This window comes from Eschrichtius robustus, chromosome 13 (assembly GCF_028021215.1).
Source record: "Eschrichtius robustus isolate mEscRob2 chromosome 13, mEscRob2.pri, whole genome shotgun sequence".
Taxonomy (NCBI): Eukaryota; Metazoa; Chordata; class Mammalia; order Artiodactyla; family Eschrichtiidae; genus Eschrichtius; species Eschrichtius robustus.
Genome location: NC_090836.1, coordinates 89,356,926 through 89,369,814, shown reverse-complemented (window position 1 = coordinate 89,369,814; position 12,889 = coordinate 89,356,926). Strand labels below are relative to the sequence as shown.

At 36.3% G+C, this 12,889-nt stretch overlaps 1 protein-coding gene across 4 annotated transcripts in view; it reads left to right on the top strand.

Annotated features, from left to right (window-relative positions):
- SLC41A2 (solute carrier family 41 member 2) overlaps positions 1 to 12,889 on the top strand; it is a 130,799-nt gene that overhangs the window by 61,829 nt on the left and 56,081 nt on the right. For all 4 annotated transcript variants that reach the window (XM_068561228.1, XM_068561229.1, XM_068561230.1 and 1 more), the window contains exons 5-6: positions 4,779 to 4,923; positions 8,487 to 8,633. In XM_068561228.1, the coding sequence (XP_068417329.1) occupies positions 4,779 to 4,923; positions 8,487 to 8,633 (292 nt within the window). The remainder of the gene's footprint in view (positions 1 to 4,778; positions 4,924 to 8,486; positions 8,634 to 12,889) is intronic.

Sequence of the window (12,889 nt, the reverse complement as noted above, 5' to 3'; positions counted from 1 at the left end):
CATTTTGGATGATCTGTCCATTGGTGTAAGTCAGGTGTTAAAGTCCCCCACTATTATTGTGTTACTGTCGATTTCCTCTTTTATAGCTGTTAGCAGTTGCCTTATGTATTGAGGTGCTCCTATGTTGGGTGCATATATATTTATAATTGTTATATCTTCTTCTTGGATTGATCCCTTGATCATTATGTAGTGTCCTTCCTTGTCTCTTGTAATAGCCTTTATTTTAAAGTCTATTTTATCTGATATGAGTATAGCTACTCCAGCTTTCTTTTGATTTCCATTTGCATGGAATATCTTTTTCCATCCCCTCACTTTCAGTCTGTATGTGTCCCTAGGTCTAAAGTGGGTCTCTTGTAGACAGCATATATATGGGTCTTGTTTTTGTATCCATTCAGCAAGCCTGTGTCTTTTGGTTGGAGCATTTAATCCATTCACGTTTAAGGTAATTATCGATATGTATGTTCCTATGACCATTTTCTTAATTGTTTTGGGTTTGTTTTTGTAGGTCCTTTTCTTCTCTTGTGTTTCCCGCTTAAAGAAGTTCCTTTAGCATTTGTTGTAGAGCTGGTTTGGTGGTGCTGAATTCTCTTAGCTTTTGCTTGTCTGTAAAGCTTTTGATTTCTCCATCAAATCTGAATGAGATCCTTGCCGGGTAGAGTAATCTTGGTTGTAGGTTCTTCCCTTTCATCACTTTAAGTATATCATGCCACTCCCTTCTGGCTTGTAGAGTTTCTGCTGAGAAATCAGCTGTTAACCTTATGGGAGTTCCCTTGTATGTTATTTGTCATTTTTCCCTTGCTGCTTTCAATAATTTTTCTTTGTCTTTAATGTTTGCCAATTTGATTACTATGTGTCTCGGCGTGTTTCTCCTTGGGTTTATCCTGTGTGGGACTCGCTGCACTTCCTGGATTTGGGTGGCTATTTCCTTTCCCACGTTAGGGAAGTTTTCAACTATAATCTCTTCAAATATTTTCTTGGGTCCTTTCTCTCTCTCTTCTCCTTCTGGGACCCCTATAATGCGAATGTTGTTGCGTTTAATGTTGTCCCAGAGGTCTCTTAGGCTGTCTTCATTTCTTTTCATTCTTTTTTCTTTAGTCTGTTCCACAGCAGTGAATTCCACCATTCTGTCTTCCAGGTCACTTATCCGTTCTTCTGCCTCAGTTATTCTGCTGTTGATTCCTTCTAGTCTAGTTTTCATTTCAGTTATTGTATTGTTCATCTCTGTTTGTTTGTTCTTTAATTCTCTAGGTGTTTGTTAAACATTCCTTGCATCTTCTTGATCTTTGCCTCCATTCTTATTCCGAGGTCCTGGATCATCCTCACTATCATTATTCTGAATTCTTTTACTGGAAGGTTGCCTATCTCCACTTCATTTAGTTGTTTTTCTGGGGTTTTATCTTGTTCCTTCATCTGGTATATAGCCTTCTGCCTTTTCATCTTGTCTATCTTTCTGTGAATGTCTACTTTGATTCTTTTAAAAGTAAATCCTCTATTTAATTAAACTTAACTTTTTAAATATATTATGGTAAGATGTTTGTTTAAGCTGAATTTTCCTTAATTTGTTAATGTTATCAGTGTTAATATAAATGAGCACATTAAATTGTCAATTACATATACATGAATTATATATAGATTACCTACAGTTCTTTCTAATCTCAGGGGAATATCTCTTTCTCTCCCACCACCCTCTCCTATCCCCAAGACAGAAGACTGCAGCCCCCAGCACCTCTTTAGCAAGTGCGAGCTTAGGAAATGCTCACTAATTTTAATGTTAGGTCAACTAGGACATAATGTTGAGAACATGGTGGCAAACAATTTATTTCATGTAATGTTCAAAGACAAAGAAATAAAGGAAATTTTGGAATATAGGCTTTAATAAAATATCTGTGCAACTGCTTCTAAGATCACAGGGTTAGAAATAAGAAAATTTGGTATCTAATCTCAGCTCTGACATTAACTAGCTATATAACCTTTGTTAACTTAACCTTTCTGTGCTTAATTTTCCTCTTATTTTCCACAGTATTGCACTAGAGACGTGCATGATCCTTTTCAGCTCAAAACTGTAGGAATCTATGCTGGAGTAATAACCAAAATATCTAACAACCAGTAGACTACTATAAATTAATATATAAATTAAAATTTGAAAATATATTCCATTTTTTTCTTTAAATACCATAAACTCTTACTAAGTTATATGAGTTATACTATAAATTATTCATCAAATTATTCTAATAATTTTCCATCTCTGCTTTTTTTTTTTTTTTTTCTCCATCTCTGCTTTTAATTTTTCCTTTCACTCTTAGTCTCCACCCTTCCCTTGTCATCCTCTCTCCCCACAACTGTTGGTCAGGATGGGAGCCAATGAGGACCGGGGATTCACTGATCCTAGTTGCCACAGCCTGAAGTCTGTGTCTTTGTCTCACTCCACCAAGGATGCATGAGAAACAGGGGTCCCTTGGGACCCCTTGGGGTCCCTCCTACTCATTGTGCGAGGTACTCACATATATTAAGTTCCTAAAATTCATCCTTGTTGTTATGTGAAATGTAATTCTTTAATTTTGATTGTTCATAACATTCTATCTAAGGCTGTACCTTCATTTATTTAGCCATTGCTTCTACTCAGCAAAAACTGAACTCTCAAATGACTTCCAAACCACTGAAGAAATGGTTCCTTCTGAATCATTTCCCCTGGCTACACTAACTGAGCTCATCCCTCTTTGAACCAATTGATCTCTAGCTCAACTCTTTCTGTCCACAAAATATTCACTCCTGGGATTGCTAACTTCTTTCAGTATCTGAAGAGCTCCTATCTAAATATTCACTCCGGGCCCATCAGGACATAGTCGGTACCAGCCAGTGAGGCAGCAACTGGTTGGAGCCCAGTTACCTGTGGACAGAAGCAGAGGGGAGAAGAAAACAAGGTCAGGTGGAGGGTGGCGGTTGTGCTATCTCTCAAGCTTTATCCGCTAAAGCTCATGAGGGAGTAGATGGCGTGGGGAGGGGCGTGGGATGGGTTAGCCGTGTTCCTTCGACTAGAGGCTAGTTATGGAGGGTAGAGGTGGGGAGCGATGGAAAGGGCAGAGGAGGCTCATGCTGGCATTAGCTGGGGTGTGTTCTTCTGACTATTAAATGGGATCCCAAGCAGATGATCTGTCACAGATTTCTTCACAATTGTACACAGTGGCCACCTCAACCTGTCCATAAATTGTCAAATAAAGCAAAGTTCCCAATCCCACTGAAGAATCATTACCTCACCAGGAGGGATGTGCCCTGCGCTTACATGTATTTATGGCTCCTGTTAACCTCCCCAGCTACTCCTTAACCCAGACTCTGCTCTTCTCTTGGGTACAATGGGCATTTCCTTTGCAGGTTTACAGAATAGGACTTATTTATCTCAGGTGTGTGTGTGTGTGTGTGTGTGTGTGTGCGTGCGCATATGCTGTAAGTCTTACATAGGCTCCCTAGCTCTGTATTTCATTTCCAAGAAGTAAAAGCACTCTATTTTATTTCTAAGAAAAACCTTGGAATCACAGTGCTAGAATTTAAATTATTAATTAATTTTATTTCTTTTACATACCATATTATTTACTAACCGGTAAGAGAATGCTGAAGTATTGTAGCAACTGGCACAACCATAATGGTGCTTACAGCTTGACTCTCAGCTCTGAATCTGCTGTAATGAAAGATGTGGGGCTGGACTCTAGGATATCTGGACTTGCTGGCCCAGGCTTTTCCATTAATTTACTCTATGACAAGATCAGACTACTTGGGTTTTTCACCTGGAGCCCTGGATTCCAGTACATGGATTGGCTTCAGAGAGTCTAAGCACCCAGAAGTTCTACTCACAATATTGAATGCATCCGTGTTTTCGTGGTGGGAAGAATCTATAAAATTTTTGCCAAATTGTCAAAGGAGTCCATGACACAAACACAGTTAAGAATCAGTGAACTGGAGATTCCTTCAGGGTTTCTTTTAGTTCTAGCATTCGACTAATAGGATTCTAAGAGTAGTTGCCTTTTTTTTTTTTTTCCTGAGGGTTGCTTTGTGCTACCACTGTAGGAAGTACTTTATACATTTATGTAATTCATTTAAATATCAAAATAACCCTTTCATTTTCAATATTATCATTATCATTTTTCAGATTAGGAGCTAAGGTTTTTATAGCACTAATCACGATTGTGACTATTTGTGAGGTTGTTTTTTAATGTCTGTCTCTCCCATTGACCAAGAGCTCTGTGAGGGTAGGAAGTAAATCTATTTTGACCACTGTTGTAGCCCAACACTAAGCATAGCGCCTTGTACATAGTAGATCCTAAATTAATGCTTGTTGGATGAATAAATTTAAATAGCTTGCCACAAGATTAAGTGGTATAGCTAGGAATCAAACTCTTATCATTTGATTGTAGAATCCAGTCTTTTGCCAATACTGCGTCTAGAGTCAGACTTCAGTTATGTGGATTGGGTACTTTTCAGTCTTAAGATTGGTATTTTTTAAGGTGATCTGTGGGTTAAACTATCAAAGTCACTTGGGGTGCTTGTTAAAACTTGATTCCTAGATCCCATTCCATACCTACTGCTGCCAGATCAGGGCACTTTGAGAACCCATCACCTTAGGGAATAGTAAAACTAAAATACAGTAGCTTCTTCAAAAGGTAAGGCAGCTCAATTACCATATATAATACTTTATTCTGACTCCTTGTATGCATATTTACGTCATAAAATAAAAAATGCGTTTTCAAAATGAATAATTCTGTTGGGTTTTATTAAAATTTTTTAAGGTTCAAGCAACAGTAGTCGGCTTTCTAGCAGCTGTGGCAGCAATTATATTGGGCTGGATTCCAGAGGGAAAATACTATCTAGATCATTCCATACTTTTGTGCTCTAGCAGTGTAGCAACTGCCTTCATTGCATCTCTTCTGCAGGGTAAGTAAATTTATAAATGTCTACTCTATAATATTTTACTTTCTAATTATTGATTTTCCATGTTAACTATTTTTATTTAAATGGTACTTGTTCATTATAAAAAACAGAGAAAAGTTATCTACAAACTTTTAAACTAGATTATTTCAGATATATTTATATATATTATACATGTGTAATCCTTAGTATAGAGCAAGCTTTCTGAGGTTGTGTCCCAGCTTTAGGTCCCCTGGTACAGCTCCCAGACAAGATCAGGAAAATAGTCTAGATACTCATTTGTTTCTGTAATTTAAATTAATTGAGAATCTCCTGTCTGGAAATCATGCAGAGCATTTACCACCTTGTCATTTGAGTAACAAGTATTCCAGGAATTCTGAGTTTTAAAAGCAGTCCCTCTGGGTTTCCCTGGTGGCACAGTGGTTAAGAATCTGCCTGCCAATGCAGGGGACACAGGTTCGAGCCCTGGTCCGGGAAGATCCCACATGCTGCGGAGCAACTAAGCCTGTGCGCCACAACTACTGAGCCTGCGCTCTAGAGCCCGCGCACCACAGCTACTGAAGCCCGCACGCCTAGAGCCCGTGCTCCTCAACAAGAGAAGCCACCGCAATGAGAAGCCCGCGCACCGCAACGAAGAGTAGCACTCGCTCGCCGCAACTAGAGAAAGCCCATGCGCAGCAACGAAGACCCAACGCAGCCAAAAATAAATGAATTAATTAATTGAAAAAAAAAAAGCAGTCCCTCTGTTAAAATTTTTTAAAGTTTCAGATTTCAAAAAAATTCCTTTACTGTTTCTATGGCAATACAAGTATAACCATATGCTTAACACAGCATATTGTTGGCTATAGAATGTTAAAGAGCCAGAAGACAAAAGAAGCCAGACAGACAAAATTTAATTTTATTATTAACGTTTAACTGCATTATAATTTTTTTAGTTGGGATATCATTCTTTATATTGATTTATTAATATCAGCTTTACACTAGAGAACTAGCGTATTATGGAACAGTAATCATAAAGTCTTGGTAATTTTTATTTTATAATTGTCATCTTCTTATTTTAGATCACCAGCAAGGTTAAAAATGGAACACTCTACTGTCAGGTGATCATACAACAAAGCTAACTTTTTGGGCTAGGTTCTGGTAATTTAGAAACTCTTATTAAAATTAAGACCTGACTACCAAAATATTTTCAAGCATTTTATTTTAGTACTTAAATTGTACCAGGGGTAGTTTCTTGTCTTTATATAGAATTACTAGAATTGAATGGTGTTAACACTGGTGAAAGCATAGTGAAGTTATGCTATTGGAAAACTAATTTCTGGTAAAAAAATTTTAAAAGTGTTAAAGCATTAGCACTCTGTTTCTTTAGGCTCATTTGCTTCTGTTTTCTCTCTAATATTGTTTCATTTAGAAAGAATTGTTTAAAACTTTTCAGACTAACAAGTATTTGTATTGCCTGGGATTTTTAAAACCATAAAAATTCAGATTTTAAAAATATATTTGTGAGCTTCCCTGGTGGCGCAGCGGTTGAGAATCTGCCTGCCAATGCAGGGGACACGGGTTCGAGCCCTGGTCCGGGAAGATCCCACATGCCGCGGAGCAACTAGGCCCGTGAGCCACAACTACTGAGCCTGCGTGTCTGGAGCCCGTGCTCCGCAACAAGAGAGGCCGTGACAGTGAGAGGCCCGCGCACCGTGATGAAGAGTGGCCCCCACTTGCCGCAACTAGAGAAAGCCCTAGCACAGAACAAAGACCCGACACAGCCAAAAATAAATGTAAATTAAAAAAAAAAAATATATATATATATATTTGTTAGCCTTCTTACTTTTAATAATGTGTGTTCTAATTTTATGATAACTTGACCTTTATATATGTAGAGCAGATACTATTGACCACCTTTTGTAGGTGAGAAAACTGACTTAGGTAAGGTGACTTGTCCAATTTCATCAGCTTGCTCACAGAAAAATCATAATTAAAACCCATTTCCTGCCTCCCAGCTCTTTCCACTGGTCCATGATGGCAAAATATTTGTTTTCAGCTGAAAAGTTATAGACAGCATTCTTTCATAGGAGAACTCTCCACATTGATCTTTAAATGTGCTGTATTTGAAAAAAAAATTTATATGATCACATATTGACTGATTATTGTATAATACGTTTAAGTTTTTTTCCTGCTATTGTTTTTTTCTGTTTACAATGATATTATGGGAAAGGTAAGTCCATAGATTGAAAAAGCCTTCAGAATATAAGACGTGAGACATTGAACAAAAATTCTACTTTCAATAATTTGCCTTTACGGGGTTGTAGAAAAAACACTGTTACTTACAAGCTATGTGACCTTATGCAAGAATTTAAACCTACTCCTAGGACCTCAGTTTTATTATCTATAAAGTGAGTATGTTAGAATAAAATCATTTAGAGTCATTTTCAGTCTAAAAATGCAGTGAGATTCTGGTTTTTGTCTGTAGCCATATTTAGGCTTCCATATTGATTTATGGTTAGCACATAAATGAACTAATCTTAAATTTTCTCTGCCCTGCATACTCTTAATGTGTTGGCATGAGAAAATCTATACAATTGGGTATGGCTGTAATGCTATCATTTTTCTCCCATTTCTATATTCAAGAATATAAGAATTTAAAAGTATAAGTACACAGTCACATTTTCATCTTCTGTTGTTATAGGTTCATAGACAGAAACTTGGGGTTTAAAGAATATCCTTTACAAAGACTGCTTCTTGTATTCTGGCCTCCAGTGTTCAAAATTTAATTACTTCCCTCTTCTTAATACTTCAACACTTCTTAATAATAAAATGAAGCAAGCATTTCTGGCTACCACTATGTAAACAAATCTGGTTTTGTTGCCCTTCTTCCCAATTGCTATGTGTATAAATGACTCACGTTTTTATTTATTTTTTATTTATTTATTAATTTTTGGCTGCATTGGGTCTTCGTTGCAGTGCACAGGCTTCTCATTGTGGTGGCTTCTCTTGCTGAGGAGCACGGGCTCTAGGTGTGCCAGCTTCAGTAGTTGTCGCTCGCAGGCTCCAGAGCGCAGGCTGAGTAGTTGTGGCGCACAGGCTTAGTTGCTCCACGGCATGTGGGATCTTCCCAGACCAGGGCTCGAACCCATGTCTCCTGCGTTGGCAGGCGGATTCTTAACCACTGTGCCACCAGGGAAGTCCTTAAATATGACTCACCTTTCTTTGACATTTTCATACTTTATTTGAGGGTTAAAATATAATCTTTGGCTTTGATACACATGAATACATTACATCTAAGACATGCATGTTACTAAATTTGGAACTTTAATGTTATTTTACAGTAGCTCTTCAGGTCTCTAAATGCAACATTGAACTTCTCAGATCTTTTGTGATCCCCACTTGGAATTTGTTGAAAGACATTTTGCCAAAGCATTCAAGTAAAATGTTTTGTTTGCTTTAGTCAGCTTATCTAAGCAGTCTAACCGGAAGTGACACACTGTTTGTCTAGCCTATGTATTTCAATATTTCGGGGGACTGATTTTCTTTAAATTATAGCAGAAAAAGTAATGAGCTTTATTTTTTTCTAGGAATAATAATGGTTGGGGTTATCGTTGGTTCAAAGAAGACTGGGATAAATCCCGATAATGTTGCTACACCCATTGCTGCTAGTTTTGGCGACCTTATAACTCTTGCCATATTAGCTTGGATAAGTCAGGGTTTGTACTCCTGTCTTGGTAAGTTGACTTGAAATTAACTATAATGCATTATTCAGAGTCTCTTTAAATAAATATTGTTGCAGCAGTGTCATGACTGTGGTGGCCTTCATCTGTGTTAGAACTGTAGTTGAGGCTGATTAGAACAATAACTGTTACTTGTTGTACACCTACTATGTGTTGTGGTTCTCACATATTTTTCTCTTCTTAAAGATTTTAAAACTCTAAAAGATAAGGATTATCATTTCTAATTTCAGATGAGAAAACTGAGGATCATAAAGGTTATGTGTGTTACCCACTGTTGGTAGGAAGGTTGAACACAGATCTGTCATAGTCTATGAATTCTGCCCTTTCCTCTGAATGTGTAGCCACTGATGGGTCAACCCACAGGATTCTGATACGTGTGTTGCACTGTTATCTTAAAACATAAGGTTATGGTGGAGTTTGAAATTTAGTGATTTTTCCCCCTTTCAGAAACCAACGTGGCAATTAATACTAACAACCAAAAATCACCATGAAAATGAGCCTGAATGCTGTGTGAATTTGGAGTCATCTTATATATGTGATTCCTGGTAATAGTAATAGGGTATTTATAGAATGTAATGGATTGTTTTAATGCAAATTTATACTGTGTGGCTATTGTCAATGTAGCTGTATGATTTGTGAGCATAGGTTAAGCGCTAAAAGTTGGTTGTAGTTTCATTTTTTTTGATGCCACATTTTTAAAAAATTAAAAGAAAATAGAAACCCACAGTAATACAAAAAAAAAAAAAAGAGAGAGACAGAGACAGAGAGAAAGAGAGAGAGAGTTTATAAGCCAAGGCAGAAGCAAACATTTATTCACATATCCTCATATATTTTCATGGATTCTAGACAGATTTATGGTATACTTTAGAATAAATCTAAAGTATATTTGGTTTGTAGAAGTAAGAGTCTCAGTTAAATGTTTTTGAACTAAAGAAAGGGCTCTAACCTGTCAAAGGCAGTCATTTTCTACTACTTTTGGAGATATCAAGAGAAATTTCATGTAGTATATAAAATTACCATAAATTATTTAATGACATAAAAACAATACTCATTAAGACTTGATATGTATGTTAAAAGAAAATTCTCATTTAGAAGATAAGATGTGTCTACTTGAAGTAAGGTAGAAGACAGTAAATGATCAATGGCCCAAATGTAAGATCTTGTTCCCATAAAAAAGAAAAGTGTATTATTTGCAGACTTAGGTACTTAAATTACCATGATGTCAGCTGCCTGCCAAATACCAGGGTGTCTCCACCAGTTGAAGCTATTGAAGAATGTTATCATAATAAATATGACAATTGTTATAATGATACAGACTAACTATTATGATATTCCATAAGATAAATCAACTTCTGAGGAATTTATTTTTAAAAATTACACAAGTGATAAACTCCTTATAAAAGACTTAACATAATGTGTTATTCTCTAAAGCTTTCAATATTTTGAGTGTTATAGATGATATATTAGTAGTTTAACTAGATCAGGAAATTTAAAAAGTGAAATGTAATGAGACCATAGTTTTGTAAAATAATTTCATTATTAAATATTGCTTAGCCTTTTCTAGGCCTTTACTTGTCCTCTGAAAGTTGGCTCAAAGTAATTCAAGGTGAACTAATTAAAACAGGATCTTTTACATTTCGTCTGTATCATTTGTTTCCCTAAAATTATATTTTTTAATGGGCTACCGATTGATTCCACCGTTAATTTAAAGGTGTTTCTGAAGTGCCAGTTTTGGATTTCTACAATAAAGTGTTTGCATTTTGAGCACTAGGGGGCCTCATAGGACCAGCAGTTGGAAGCCTCTAATTGGAGGTATTCTGAACACAGAGATTAGGAATGGGCATATTTAAATTCTAAGATCCCATTCATCCTGCTGAGTGGGATGCCTAGCTCTTGGAGACAGAGTTCAATTCCTGAACTATATTGGAAATACTTAGCTGTCTTTAAAGATAAAAAGAGGATTTCATGGCAGCCATATGCTTTGGTTATAAATAGAGGCCATGAATTAATGTGGCTCTCAAAGAATTGGACATTGATGAAAGTCTCACTTAACTCCTCACTTAGAGTTTGGATATTCAGAAATGACTTCGAACAGCTCCGCTGGCGTTCTGTTAGCTTCGGTACAAGTACTGAGGCTCACTCTACATTCATTCAGTGTGCTACCTTTCTTTCACTCCTGATAAAACGTGCTGATTTCTGATATCTGAAGTAAATATGGAATTTCCCCCCTTCTCACCTCTCCAGTTCTCCAGAAAAAGACAAAAGAAACAAAGCTTTGCTTACTGTTACTGACTTTATTTTTGTAGTCACCCTGAGGAAGTCTTTATTGCTTAGTGAACAAAGTTAAAGTTTTAACTTGGTGTTCAGGCCTCCTGGAGTCTTACCTCCTCAAACTCCTGCCTGCTCCTCCCTTTCTTATACCTCTTTCCTTTCTTGTACTCCAGCCAAACTCAGCCATTTACTGACTCTCATACACCACCTGTGATTTTTGTCTTTTCTTTCTTATGTCATTCCCCTCCTCCATGAAGGCCAGTCAGAATCCTCATTTTTCAAAACTAAACTCATAAATTTCCCTAATCTTAGGTAATCTTTTTCTCCTCTGAATTCCTATAGCACTTTATTGACACTTCTCTTAAGTCATTCTTTATATTTGGCCAGTCATTTTATAGCTTTTTAAGTAAGTGTAGTATCTTCCCTTATGATGGTATAAGCCTCTTGAGGACAAAACTGTGTCTTTATTTTATTTATTTGTTTTGTTGACCCCATAGTGCCATATACATAGTGGATGTTAAATAAATAGCACTTCACCAAATGTTTTATTCCTTTTGAAAGCTATCCAATTAATGTGAATAGAAATTATTCAGGAAGTGGTATATGTATGGAAAATGAAGGATAGTTATCCCTCTAAATGACTTTGCCACAGTACCTGTCCAATAACATAATAGATTGTAATGAAAAAAATGATCCTTTCAATGAGGACATAGTATTAGGAAAATAGCGTATACTGCCTTAGCAGAAAGTATCTAGAAATTAGTATCACCATAAAAAAATTAAAATGGCAACATGTGGCTAGAAAAAATCTATTTCAAATGAAAATAGAAGAGGAGGGACTTCCTTGGTAGTCCAGTGGTTAAGACTCCACCTTCCAATGCAGGGGACACAGGTTCAATCCCTGGTTGGGGAGCTAAGATCCCACATGCCTCACGGCCAAAAAACCAAAACATAAAACAGAAGCAATATTCGAACAAATGCAATAAAGACTTTAAAGAAAAAAATGGTCCATATCAAAAAAAAAAAAAATCTTAAAAAAAAATAGAAGAGGAAATAGAAAGTCAGTTTAGAGAGTAATCTAAGCTCTAGATTATGATATGCTTAGGTATGACTTGCAGAGAAAATATAAAGGCATTTATTCATCCATATGGTAATCTTTAAACATGTAGTAATTTTTAAAAGCTATTAAAAGGATCTAACGTTGGGCCAGTAACTGAAATACCTGTACACAATGATTGTTGCCTTTTCTTTTTCTTGTATGCATAATTTTAAGAGGATTTTAAAGACTCTTGTTCAATTATTTATAACTACATGGCTATGTAATTCTTGTATGTACATGATATATACTGATTTGAAAAATTATCAGCTTTTCTCTCTTTAGGCAAGATCTGAGAAGCAAAATGTTGATTCATTTCTCATTCCTCAAGGTTAACTTTAAAAAGATGGCCTAAGAAGCAATAAGCTCTAAGAGCAATAACAGTTGGCCTCAGATTGTTACTTGGGTCCTGTGGAGACTAACAGGGATGCCATCTGGTTATTTACAAAACATTCTAGAGTATCACTGCCTTGATGTGGTGATGTAAGTAGAATGTAAAATTATCGTGCATGTTGCTCTTCTACAGAGTTCTGTTGCACCATATGATCTCAGTTTAGAGTGATTCCTAGAAGGTCAGTCTAGTGAGGAAATTCTGATGGTTATTATAAAGGGCATTTTAAAAAGTGTTTACAACTTTCCATGCCCATTGCTTTCTTGTTTGCACACAAACAGCTAATATATAAAAATGTCACTCATAGCAGCTACATATTTCAGAAGAATTTAGGGTGAAAATAATGAATGCTATTAATGAAATTATGTAACAGCAGTTACAAAATGCCACCAACAATCTAGATAAATGTGAAAGCCATGAATCAAAAAGATGGCAGTTATGTTTCACAGTTAAGTGGAATCATAGCAATTTGAACCACTTTAGCTGTGTTAA